This window comes from Sminthopsis crassicaudata, chromosome 6 (genome assembly GCF_048593235.1).
Source record: "Sminthopsis crassicaudata isolate SCR6 chromosome 6, ASM4859323v1, whole genome shotgun sequence".
In the NCBI taxonomy this organism is placed as follows: Eukaryota; Metazoa; Chordata; class Mammalia; order Dasyuromorphia; family Dasyuridae; genus Sminthopsis; species Sminthopsis crassicaudata.
Genome location: NC_133622.1, coordinates 125,636,385 through 125,649,172, shown reverse-complemented (window position 1 = coordinate 125,649,172; position 12,788 = coordinate 125,636,385). Strand labels below are relative to the sequence as shown.

Sequence of the window (12,788 nt, the reverse complement as noted above, 5' to 3'; positions counted from 1 at the left end):
TTAGAGAGTGATTAGATTTTTTTTTTTTAAATATTTCTGCTTAGCTTTTTCTAGAACTTCAGGGCAATTTTCCTGAATAATTTCTTGTAATAATGTATTAAGTTTTTTTTAATCAATTTTCAAGCAGTTCAACTATTCTTACATTATTTTTCTTCAATCTATTCTTCAGACCAGTTGTTTTTCTGGTGGGATATTTTACATCCTCTTCTATTTTTACATTTTTTTGAGTTTGTTATTTGTGTCTTAGACCATTACTAGCTTTCTTTCTTCCTTAAGGTTTTGATTCCCTATTTCAAGTTGGATGACTTTCTTTTCATAATTTTCTTTTTTCTAACTTTTCCTCAACGTCTTATTTTTAAAGTCTTCTTTAAGTTCTTCCAAGAAGAACTTTGTTCCTTTTTATGCTTGGGACCATTTGACAATTTCCACTGAAAAAGGAATGGCTTTTTTAGTTCTATTTTCTTCTGAGTATGAACCCCAATCTCTCTCTATATATAGCAACTATCTACGGTTGAGTTTGTCTTTGCTTGCACATTTATTACTTCTTTCTATTAGTGTGATCAAGTTTTAGTCCTGAGGTATGGAGAATTATACCCCAAGACTCAGGTCCTTCTGTAATTTTGAGGTCTGTCCTAGGACTTAACCTTGGATTTTCATCTCCACTTCTAAGCCTAAACTAGAATCCTTGGACTTGCTGTCCCACCAGAAAAACAAGGAGATAAAAAAAGAATCCAAAACACTCAAACACATTTTAATTTTCTTTCTCATTCAAAAAAAAAAAAAAAAAAAAAGAACCCAAGTCCTTTTTATTTACTCTTTTGACTTTGTGCTTGTGCCTTCAACACCTTCACAACAATTTTCTGCTCTTCAATGAGGAAAGCACGCTTGATCCTAGATGGAAAAACATTTAATGTAAAAATATTTCTGAAATTAAATCTCACTTCATAAACCTACTAATTGAAGCAAACAATAAACATTTTCTTAAAGCACCTATTATGGACCAGGTATTAGGCAAAGTGATAGGGAAAAAAAATCCTAATTTTTTTTTTTTTTTTTTTTTTTTTTTTTTTTTTTAGCATTTTTGAATTATACCTCAGTGAACTCAATGCTAACATTTCCCCCAACCTTTAAAAAATATTTTGGTAATTGTCAGTAATTGATTTCTTTTGAAATCTTATTATTGAGGTTTCCTAGGTTTCACCAGACTGGACAGAATCCACAACCCAAAAAAGATTAAGAACCCCATACCCTAAAGGGACATAGTCACTTCCTGTCACCAAAACCTTGCCAGGTACTTATCACAAGTAAGACAATGCTTTTAAAAGTTATTTCATATGTATGCCTCTGTAGTCCCTGGATGATCACACCACTGTCTACCTATAAAGTACCATATAAAGGTAGAGAAGATTCTTATCCCAGGCTTAAAAAAAAAAAAAAAGGAGAAACAATTAGGGATTATATAAAGACCTATAAGTTCAACTTCAATGTTATTTGTAAATACTCTAAGGTAGCACTGTTTTGTTTTGTTTTTTAATTTCAAATATGAATATGATTTTTTTTAAATCACTAAGGTTTCCAATGTGTAATTGGTAAAATGAAATCATTTTAAATCCACAGAAACTTAAGATGTGCATGAAGCTGGTGAAGAAGGTGTTCCTTCTCCAACAGCCCAGTTTATGGCCACCTGGAATATGTTTGCTCTGCAAAAAAAACAAAAGCTTGAGCTGGGTTATGTTGCCAACCACAGGCCCTTACATAACTAAACACTGCAACATTACCATGTGATTCCATCCAGGGTACAAGTACTATTTTGAGTAAAGGAATTAGGTCTAAATCCTAAATTTGACTAAAATTAAGTCCAGTCACTAATCCTCAATGCACCTTAAATTTGTTATTTGTGTTGGATTTTGTTCTTGGAGTTTTCTTGGCCAAGACCCTGCCATTTCCTTTCCTAGGGTTTCCCCATTTTACAGATGGGGAACTGAGGCACATATGTGCCTGAGGTCAGGTTTGAATTCTTCCTGAATCCAGGCCCATGGAAGGCCAATATATCACTTAGCTGTCCTGGGCCTCAGGTTTACTCTTAAATTGAAATAGTTACTAGGATTCAGACTTCTCTAAGCCAGGAAAACCATGAACTCAAGAAAAAGAGACAAAGATTTTCGTGTGACTGCCAGAAGAAACAGAAGCTTGTTGAGTCAGGAATTTAAATATTAGGCATTAAGCAGAACTTGAACACAGATCCCAAGACCTTATCTTCACCAAATTATGACAGAATCAAATAAATAGGTTTTATGAAGACAAAGAATAAAGAAAACTAGGAAATAGCACCTGAACTGCTAAGGTGACATAAAACTAGAAAGTGGGTTAAAGCCAGACTGAAATGCCAAACTGTGAAATTTGTTGTTTATTAAGGAGGGAAAAAGACAAGGTTCTAAAGCAAGGGAATAACAGGATCAAATTCTGTGCTTCCAGAAGATTTGTGCAGCTGTGTGATAACTTAGAGGCAGAAAAACTAAAATAAAAAGGCTCCTTCCTTGGTTCCCATCCCTCTCTCCATTCCCATATTACATTTAAAGCAGTTGGTGATGAAGGTCAGTTTAGGGATGCAAAGTTTGATTTTGGCAGTCACTGCATGGAAAGCTGATAAGGTAATCATGGGGATACAAAAGTAAGAAGGCTCAAAAAAAAAAAGGCCTTTGGGACAAAGACCCCTATTTGGGAAGAGGGCACAGATAGCAATGTTAAAGACTTACAAGCAGTTAACAGTGTCAAAAGTTGGAGAGATCAAGAGGAAGATTTTTAAGCCTGTCGGATTGAGCACTTAGCTGTTTGGGCTTCAATACAAACACCCACAAAATCAAGTATTTAAATGAGATGCTTTCTACAATATAAACAAACTTAGTCTTTTGATTAACCTAGCTACTATTATTGAGCAATACCAAAATAAGATTTCTTGCTTATCACCCCAATTCAAAGCTTCTTAAAAAAGGTGACTGGCTTATCCTAAAATCCAGGAAAAACACAAATTAACATTTAACACCCATTTAAAAATCAGTTTTGAGTACTATTAACATTTGCTATAGCTACCAATTATCCCTTCAAGTTGCCGTTACCCCTAAAAATGGCTTTAAAAGTTTTATTTACCTGTCACGCACACATTTAGCACACATGGAGCCACCATAAGCTCTGCTGACATGCTTTTTTGTCTTTGAAAGCCTCATAAGGACTTTAGGTCTCACCGCACGAACCTGCATAAGAAAAAGGTTTTACATTAAAACATGGTTTTAAAATTTTTTAGATGTTTACATTATGATGATCACGTCACTACCTAACTCAGTGCTGGCCTCACAATGTTCTCTTCCACTAAGAATTTCTTTTCCACTGTTTTATAACCCTTGGATGCCAAATGCCATGGAGAAATTCAATTTCAAATAAGAATTAATCTCCCCTTCAGTCCCAATATCTATTATGTGACAGGTACTGTGCTAGATGGGGGGCATGGAAAGGCAAGAAATAGTTCTCTACCCCATCTGGGAAGCGTCCTCAAAGTTACTAACACCAACTTGACAAGATGATTACAGAAAGAATAAATATAGAACTTACACCTCTAAGTCTTCCTGGGCACACACCACAGGCCGATTTTGGTGCTTTTCCGACTTTCTTGGTATAAAGGTAAACAATTCTGTTACCTGGGGTTCGTGACCTGTGCCAAAAAGAGATAAGAATTAATGAAGAAATTCAAAATAATACTTATAAATAAATTTTAAAAAACCTGAACACTTACAGCCGAGTTTTGTTGGAAGCTGTATTGTAGGACAACCTCCGGCGGTATGTCAAACGCTGAACCATTTTTAATTTCTTTAAGGAAAAAAAAAAACATTCTTAGATAAGATACCAATTACTTTTCACCATTTAAAAATATTTTTTAATTCCAAATTTTCTCTCTCCTACTCAATGAGAAGGCAAACAATATGCCCTCTGACTTTTAGCAAATGAAATCATGCAAAACACATTTCTATTTTCTCTTTTTAACATTTTACTTTTTAAAAGCCTGGCGTCACCTTACAACTTTTATCTTTACATGACACTGTCCAGCAAAACGTCAATTTTACAAGTGATAAACTACACTAAAATGATTATATTCAGGAGCTATATTAGGTCTTCCAAGATTACACTAAGAAGGGATTTAGGAGATCCAACCTTTGGCAGATTAGAAATCTAAGGATTAAAGCAATTTGCATAAGGCCACACAAAATGCCAGAGCTAGGATTCAAACTCGATTCTAAAATCTAAATCCAGCACTATTATTCTACTGGAGAAACTTAAAAACATGAAGTTAATTATTTTCATATTTTTCTTTCCTCAGTATGAGAGGGAAGTATATCCCTTTCCCAGAAACGGAGCTGTTAATTACTCCCATGGCATTAAATAGGGACTTCCAAAAGCAGAAAGGCAGTCTGACCAGAGAGGAGTTTAGAAAAACTAATCCCTTTCCCAGACTTTAATCTGTGATTTTAAACTAAAACTTGAATAAGCTCATCCAAATCATTATTATAAACTGGAATCAGGAAATGTGGCTTGTAGTAGCTTTGACTCCGAGTGAGCTCCTTTACCTTATTTTTCAGATATAAACCTGCAAAGGGCAATGAAAATGCCCACAGCTTTTGAGGCCCTACCTGAGTGACTTCAGGTAAATCCCTTAATCTTGCTTCATTTACTGAAAGAGAAAAATGGGACTCCAAGACTTCCCTTTTAATGCTTTCAAGGTATGATATGATCTGAGATGTTGGTAGATATAAAATCTCCTTTGTATAAAATTGATATAAACAGAGATTTATTTTGGAGGGGAGGGTTGGAGAGGCCAGGATGTGAACTGTGTTCCTTTTAATCTCTGGGGAAAAGGTGATTCAAGGCTCAAACTCTCCCCTAGGAGGGGCACACTGTTGTGTCCATAAACTCCCAAGATAAGGAATCTTATTCCATTTTGAACTGAAAATCATCAGGTGTGCTAGGTGGCACAGTGGATAGAGCCCTGAATTCAGGAGGACCTGAGTTCAAATGTGGTCTCAGACACTTAACACTTCCTAGCTGTGTGACCCTGGGCAAGTCACTTAACCCCAGCCTCAGGTTAAAAAAAAAAAAAAAAAAAAATCATCAGATAAGTCTCCAGCAGGGGGCCAAAGATCAAAGCAACCCCAATATATCTAGCCCTGCATGCCCAGACATTTCGCAAGGCTATCCTGCCAGGATTCTTTGCCCACTACGAAAGCTGTCTTCTTAGTGAAAAGAAATCACAATAAATTCCCTTTTTTGCCACAGACTTCAGGTTTGTGAATTCATTTGCAAGGGACCTGCGACCTTGACCAGAGCTTCACTCGCACCTCATCAAAATGACATAGAAGAACAAATAGAAGTAAAATAACAAGGTTGTTTTATTTTTTTAATGTTCCTCCATTTAGTCTTATCCACTTAAAAGACTTTTCCTGTCAACAGGTTTCCAACGTTGGAACTGTAGCAAAAAAAAAAAAAAAAAGAAAAAAAAAAAGCCAAGTTTAGAGTTTTTGTTTTTTAACATTAATGCTACCAATCGAGCTCCCATCCCACTACGCGGGAAATCCTGACGAGGGAGGAGGCCTTAAGAACGAGCTCTCGGCTTTGAGGAAGCGCATGCTCCCTCCGCCCAAGGCTCAAGGAGCCCAAAGTTCGGAGGGTCCGGCCCGGGACCGCCGGGTCCCCAGCACCGGCCGAGGCGCCCTTCCACAGAGGGAGCTCCGGACGAGGAACATCAGTGCTCTGAAGGGGAAAGCCGCCCGCGCTCCGAGACGCAGTCAGCGTTCTCCGGAGTCCCGGAGCCCGAGGGGAGTCCTCCGCGGGGACCTCGGACCCCGGCCCCGCCGCCTGCCGGGTGCTGGCGGACTGTAAAGAGATCTGAAAGACAGAAAACAGAGAAGGTACCATACCAGTCAGGCCCGATGCCGGAAAAAGGAAGGAAGGGGTGCGGTCTAAGAGTTCAAATGGTGACTTCACAGGATCTTCCTTGTTCTACCCAGAACGGAAGTGTCAAAGAAGAGAGCGAGTCCTGTGTGGGTGCAGCCATGTTGTACGGCGTGTGGTCTGCACTGCCGCCAGCCTTCTGATAATAAACTTTGTTCTCATGTTACCTTTGCCGCTTCCGCGGTGTGTTGCGTCGGAGAAGTTCCTTGACCTTTCTGGGCCTCATCTGCGTGAATGGAGGATTTGGACTGAACTATCCTTCTGAGTTTCCTCCCCTCTCTAGATGATGATAAGCGTTTATAAAACGTCTTGTTTTACGTTTACATGAACTCTGGGAGGTCGGTGCTATTATTTTCAATTTACAGATAAGGAAACAGGCAAAAAAAAAAAAGTGCCTAGCCTACGATTACAGAGTTTAAGGAGCGATTTGAACACTTTTTTTTTCTTCTGACTCATAAAGCTTCAATGCTCTGTGTACAATCCCTCCGAGTGGAGAGGACAAGTAATCCAGAGCAGGCACATTACTTTGCCTCCCTGGTCCTCAGTTTTCTCATCTGCAAAATGAAAAGTTTGGAGTAGCTCACCTCTACTTGTGCCCTTTTTGTGACCCTGGTGAAGCCCATAGACCCTTCCACAGAATAATGTTTTTAAATGCATAAAATAAAATATTCAAAGAAATCAATTCTATTTGTAAATGACTTTCAAAATTTATGGACTTTAGTGTTAGGGTGTTAATTGTCATGTATGCCATGTCATCTGGTAGGGAGGACCCTGGAAGTAGAAGCGGGCGTGGCCTCTGAGCCAGGAGGTTATGTCTTATAGGTATTTCCTTGAGAAGGGGAGAGGTGGAAGCTGCTAGGTGGGCAGTGGATAGGGCACCAGCCCCTGAATTCAGGACCGGAGTTCAAATCTGCTCTCAGACACTTAACACTTCCTAGCTGTGGGACCCTGGGCAAGTCATTTAACCCCAGCCTGGGGGGGGGGGGGAGAGAAGGTACAGCTTTTCTTAACACGTGTTTCCTTTCTGCGGATCGATCTACACAGAGCGTAAATATAAATGACCAGCTTTGCCATAGGCAGAGGAGAAGGATGTGGAAGGAAGGAGAGAGAGAGAGAGAGAGAGAGAGAGAGAGAGAGAGAGAGAGAGAGAGAGAGAGAGAGAGAGAGAGAGAGAGAGATATTCAGGGAGGCAGAGAGAGATGCAGAGACATACATACACTTGCTCTTGCTTCCTGCTAACCCCTGTTGAGATTACCAATAAAAAAAGGCTGTTTTATTAAACATTATTATTATTAGTCTCCATGTCTATCGGGGAAGATTAGTAATGTCTGGCCCTGGCAATCCGTAGCCTCTTTGTGGGAGGTTACGCTCTAGGGTTAAGAATTCCTGAAATAGATAATCCCTGGGAATATCTTAACTCCAAAATTCTGTGAAAAAATTTGGTTCCGACTTGGAACAATCTTTATGATGAGGTGCAATGATGAGGATTGGGGTGGGGAATCTCCTCTGGTCAGTGCAGCTCCAATGCAGAAAGAATTCGCAAAAAAGAAAAAAGGGATTTTTATTGTTCTCTAAGAAGGAGGCTTTCTCCTCAGGAATTTGACAGATAAATCCACCCGAATCGTGATTATAATAAGTTTTGGTCTGGGGCTGGGAACCGTCTGGGCTAATCAACAGAGGACCGTCCGAGAGAGATCTCTTAACTGGGAGTTTAAAGGCTTTTCTAGGGTCTGGTAACTCCCGAAGCGGGTACAGTTTCCGGGCCTCCCAAAAGATCTCAGTTTATGTCAATGGAAGGTGATTGACCAAGGTCTCGAATTGAATGAAACTAATGAGGTTTGTATCCCCTCGATTCTCGGTCAGGGAACCGAATGATGAGGTTCAGCACAGGGCACAGACCCCTTATGGTCAGCGCAGGTCCTTCGTAAAAGATTTTGTGAACCTGAAAAGTTAGACTGGCAAAAAGAAGTTTGTTGTTGGATAGAAACCAGTTTGCTAAGATATTGACTTCTATAGTGGCAGCCCCATTAGGGAAATGGAGCCTGGCACTGGGAAGAAAATACCTCCTCAGCGGGCAGGATCCTAGCCAATTGCTTGGTCTCTATAAGGAGTGAATTTAAGGAAACCTGTTATATAGGTAGCTCTTGATGGGGGGCTGGGACAGCCTAAGCTGATCAGACCAGGATTTCTCAATTGAATGTAGAATTTCAAAAAGATCTGTGGGAGTTGATTTGCCCTTGAATAGTGTTGCTTCTCTCATCCTGGGAGGATGGGCCTTCCTCTAGACTCTTTGGAGCCTGGGAGATTCTGATCTCTCAGATCAAAAAGGGGACACAATTTCAGAGTGATAATCTTAAAGGGAACACAGCTTCAGCAAAGGGAAGTTTCTCTCCTACTTCGAAACCACCTAACTGGGAGTTTGCAGGCTTTTCCCAGGTCTGGGAACTCTCTGAAGGGGATCCAGGCCATCCCCCTACTTCAATTGAGAAGCTTGAAGAAAGAAAATATGTGGTGGATTCTAGTGGCAGTCAAAGAGTTGTGGGAATCCCCTTTTGGTTGGCACAGATCCTTTGTGAACAAATTCACGAACCCAAAATATTAATGGCAAAAAGGAAGTTTTACTGGCACTGCAGAGATCAGCTTTGCTAGAAGATTGACTTCCGCAGTGGCAGAGAAATCACAAAAGGTTTTTCGATGAGAAGAGAATGTCTTCATAGTGAGCAGGGGTCCTGATAGACAGCTATACCAAGGAACAAAGCATAGTCCTGCTTTGGACATTCTGCAAAGAAATGAGTGAACAGAAACCTACTTTATGAGCTGATCTTGGCGGGAGACTGGGGAAGGAAGTTTGAGCTGATTATCAAACCAAGATCTTTTTTGAGAATCTGAATTTCCTGAAGTGGCACTTCTATGGAGCCTGGGAGGCCAGGAATCAAAGAGGACAGAATTTCTGAGTGTTAATTTTACAGATCCTTATCTAAAAACCCATTGAATTCTATTCAATGCTAACCCTGGTCTAAACCAGCCAGGAGCCCTGGGCTTCATCCACTTTCAAGATTATAAAAAGGGAACTCTGGAGCCCAGTCTCTTTGCAGGAGTCCTCCAAACATGGTATTCTTCTAGCCAAGTAAAGGTTCCTGTCCATGGGCGACCACCTCTGGCCCTGGGGTCTTTCTACCTTTACCCTTACTTCCAAATCCCAAAGTAACCTTTTTTATCAATCTAGGTTTTTGGGCCTGCAAATTCCTTTACAGGGGACTCTGTGCCATCACGAGACTATCCTTGCACCAAACCAAAAGGGGTTTCCCTTTTCCTAACTCTCATCAATATTCAATTGGCATAAATTAATTGATAGGCTTTTTTTTTTTTTTAGTTATGTACAAATTATGATCAATTTGCCTCAAACAGCTTTTATTCTGCTAAAGAAAAACAACATATATAGAGATTATAGCTAGTTAGGAGACTAATTTAAGACTCATTTTCATCCGTTCAAATCTGGCTTCAAACACTTGCTAGTTGTGTTGAACCTGAGCAAGCCATATAATCTATGTCTTAATTCAATGGAGAAGAAAATGGCAAATCATTCAACTTAACAAGTAAACTACATGAACAATTTGATACATGGGTCATCAACTAAACTACATCATCAACATGCCAGACACTATGTTAAGTGCTTTACAGATATTATCTCATTTGAGCTTCACAATAACCCAAGGAGATAGGCACTATTATTATCCTCACTTCACAATTTAGGAACTGAGGAAAACGGAGATCATTTGCCCATGATCATACAACTAGTCAGTATCTAAGGCTATATTTGAGCTTCCTAACTCCAAGCCCATTGCTCTGTCTACTGTAACCATGTAGCTGCCTAGATACACAATTTCTATTTTAGAAGGAAAAAATAGTAAAGAATAAGAAAAACTTTCTTGTCATAGTCACTTCCATGTTATCAAGGCAATGATAATATAAATATCCATTTGATAGACCTCTATCAGGGAAACTGTGTTCCCTTTTGATCTGTAAAATTAACACTCAGAAATTCTGTCCTCTTTGATTCCTGGCCTCCCAGGCTCCATAGAAGTGCCACTTCAGGAAATTCAGATTCTCAAAAAAGATCTTGGTTTGATAATCAGCTCAAACTTCCTTCCCCAGTCTCCCGCCAAGATCAGCTCATAAAGTAGGTTTCTGTTCACTCATTTCTTTGCAGAATGTCCAAAGCAGGACTATGCTTTGTTCCTTGGTATAGCTGTCTATCAGGACCCCTGCTCACTATGAAGACATTCTCTTCTCATCGAAAAACCTTTTGTGATTTCTCTGCCACTGCGGAAGTCAGTCTTCTAGCAAAGCTGATCTCTGCAGTGCCAGTAAAACTTTCTTTTTGCCACTAATATTTTGGGTTCGTGAATTTGTTCACAAAGGATCTGTGCCAACCAAAAGGGGATTCCCACAACTCTCTGACTGCCACTAGAACCCCATTTTATTGATGAGTTAATGACAAATATTTCTGTTTCCTTCCCAGTGTTATAGCTAGGTCAAGACTATGTCCAAGGAAAAGTAAAAGGCTGAGCATCCAAGGCACAGCTCAGCTAGGAATCTCTCCAAAATAGCACACATAAGTGAAAAGTACCCAAATCTGAGCTGCCTTTTTTTTTTTTTTTTTTTTTTTTTTTTTTTTTTTTTTTTTTTTTTTTTTTTTTTTAGGCATTAACTCATGTGTAGGACAGAAAAACAGAGTCACTAACTAAGACGGAACAAACCAGGAGTTATTCATCTAATTACCTAATTAAAATGTTTAGGAAATCCAGAAAATTAATTGGGGCCAGGTTGGACTCCAAGGATTGTGCAAGCAACAAAGTTTGCTTAGGGAATACTGAGAACAATATTATTTTCAAGCCCATGTTAGTCATGCAGAGTTGATAAGTATCAGCTGGTTTTGAAAGCCAGAACTGTGTTTGGAGTTCAATGACAATTTTTTATGATAATTCAGTGCAATTTGACAAGCATTTTTAAGGCAGCAACTACGTACTGGGTAAAAGGTTAAAAGCTAAGGATCCAAAAATAGTAACAGTTCCTGCCCTCCAGGGCTTATGTTCTATTGGGGAAGGTATAAACCTGGGCATGTCAAAAATTACAAAATAATATTGAGACAGAAGGAATGCTAATAACCCAAGGAACAGAAAAGGCCTCACTTTTCTAGGAGGTTCAATCAAAGTTATGTTTTGAAGGAAGCTAATAATTCTATGGGGGCAATAGATATAGTGCCAAGCCTGAAGTCAGGAAGATTCATTTTTCTGAGTTCAAATCTGACCCCCCTCACACACACTTAATAGCTATGGAAATATAGATAATTCATTTAACTCTGCCTTCTTTTCCTTATCTGTAAAATGAGCAAATGAAAGAAATGGCAAACCACTTCAGTATCTTTGCAAAGAAAAGCTTAAATGGGATCACGGAGTAGAACACTGAAAGGACAAACATGGGGGACTATTTGAGCAAAGATGAATAGGGGAGAGATGGAATGTCAACTATGGAGCCTGGTAAGCAGACAAGTTTGACTAGAATGGAAGATGAATGAGGATGAATAATATGAAAAATGGTAGATAGGAGGCAGATTATGAAAGGCTTTAAATATCACACTGAAGATCTTGTATATTATCCTGGGGATGATAGGGAACATTTAAAGATTTTGGATTTGTGTGACAGGATATCTGTATTTTAGAAATATTAATTTAACAGCTGATAGCATTGTACGATCACTTCATGCCAACTTTTGAATTCAGACACAAGTGAATGTGGACATTATGAATAGAAACAAACTTTGTTTAATGCAAAAAAGCACCTTCTATGGGCAGAGTATAATGCTAAGTGCTAAGAGAAGAAGGTACTTGTCCTAATGAAGCTTATATTGTAAGTCAATAAATACAGAAATTATAATAATACAAAATGTATTATGATAGTGTACATAAGAGAAGTGCAAATCACTATGCAAGGGTCAAGGAGGCAAATTTCTTCAGATAGGGAATGTCATAGTTAATTCACTAAACAGAATCTATGTTAGAGCTATCTTTTGGAGAAGGGAATTTTGGAAATATAATGAATGATTTATTTACAGAAATATAGCTACTGTAAGTTATTAACTTTCATCAGAAAATTTAAAAAAGTCTTAGAAAAAAGGAAAAGAAAAAAGAAAAGGGATATTCAGAGTTATTGGAACATATTAGAATGCTCTGATCCACTAGAATACTGACTATCAAATTATGTTGTATTTAAGGAATAGGGGGCAGATTTTATTTATACTCCCTGAGATATATGTAGGGGGCATTTTAGATGGGGTGCTTGAAAGGAAATCCCTGTCTGGGCAACTGGACATATAAGTCAACAGAAGATGGGGACAAATGCACTAGCCAGAGGGAGACACACACATTTTAGTAAGGAGTGTAGTAGAATCAGGAGTGGAGAGTGCGACACAATTTCCTCCCACCTGAAGAAGTTTGGTTGTCATTATTTCTAATAGTAAGTTTCCTTTACAGAAGGGAAGGTGAATCCCCTATCAGTTATAGGGCATGTCTCTTCTCAGCTCCTTTTCCTACCTACCTTGCAGTCCATTTCTTTCCGTCTCCTATTTGAAACATCATAGAATTGTGAATAGGATCTGGTGTGAGGAAAATCTGGGTTCAAATTCCACTTCTGGCAATTAACTAGCTGGGCTACCTTAACTGCTTAACATATCTGTTTCCTTATCTGTAAAATGAGGAAGCTGAATTCAATGGCATCTAATGTTCCTTCCC

The 12,788-nt window shown here is 39.0% G+C and overlaps 1 protein-coding gene across 2 annotated transcripts; it reads right to left on the bottom strand.

The window, feature by feature from the left end:
* Nucleotides 1-730: 730 nt before the first annotated feature.
* Nucleotides 731-6,029, bottom strand: RPL34 (ribosomal protein L34). Of its 2 annotated transcripts, none has more exons than XM_074276773.1 (5): nt 5,964-6,029; nt 3,788-3,861; nt 3,607-3,706; nt 3,148-3,251; nt 731-891 (listed from the first exon to the last, which is right to left on the bottom strand). In XM_074276773.1, exons 2-5 carry the CDS (start codon nt 3,850-3,852, stop codon nt 807-809), a joined length of 354 nt encoding a protein of 117 aa, XP_074132874.1. In that variant the 5' UTR covers nt 3,853-3,861; nt 5,964-6,029; the 3' UTR covers nt 731-806. The 2 variants fall into 2 exon arrangements, with proteins under 2 accessions (XP_074132874.1, XP_074132877.1); XM_074276776.1 differs by lacking the exon at nt 5,964-6,029 and adding an exon at nt 5,385-5,504.
* Nucleotides 6,030-12,788: the final 6,759 nt, after the last annotated feature.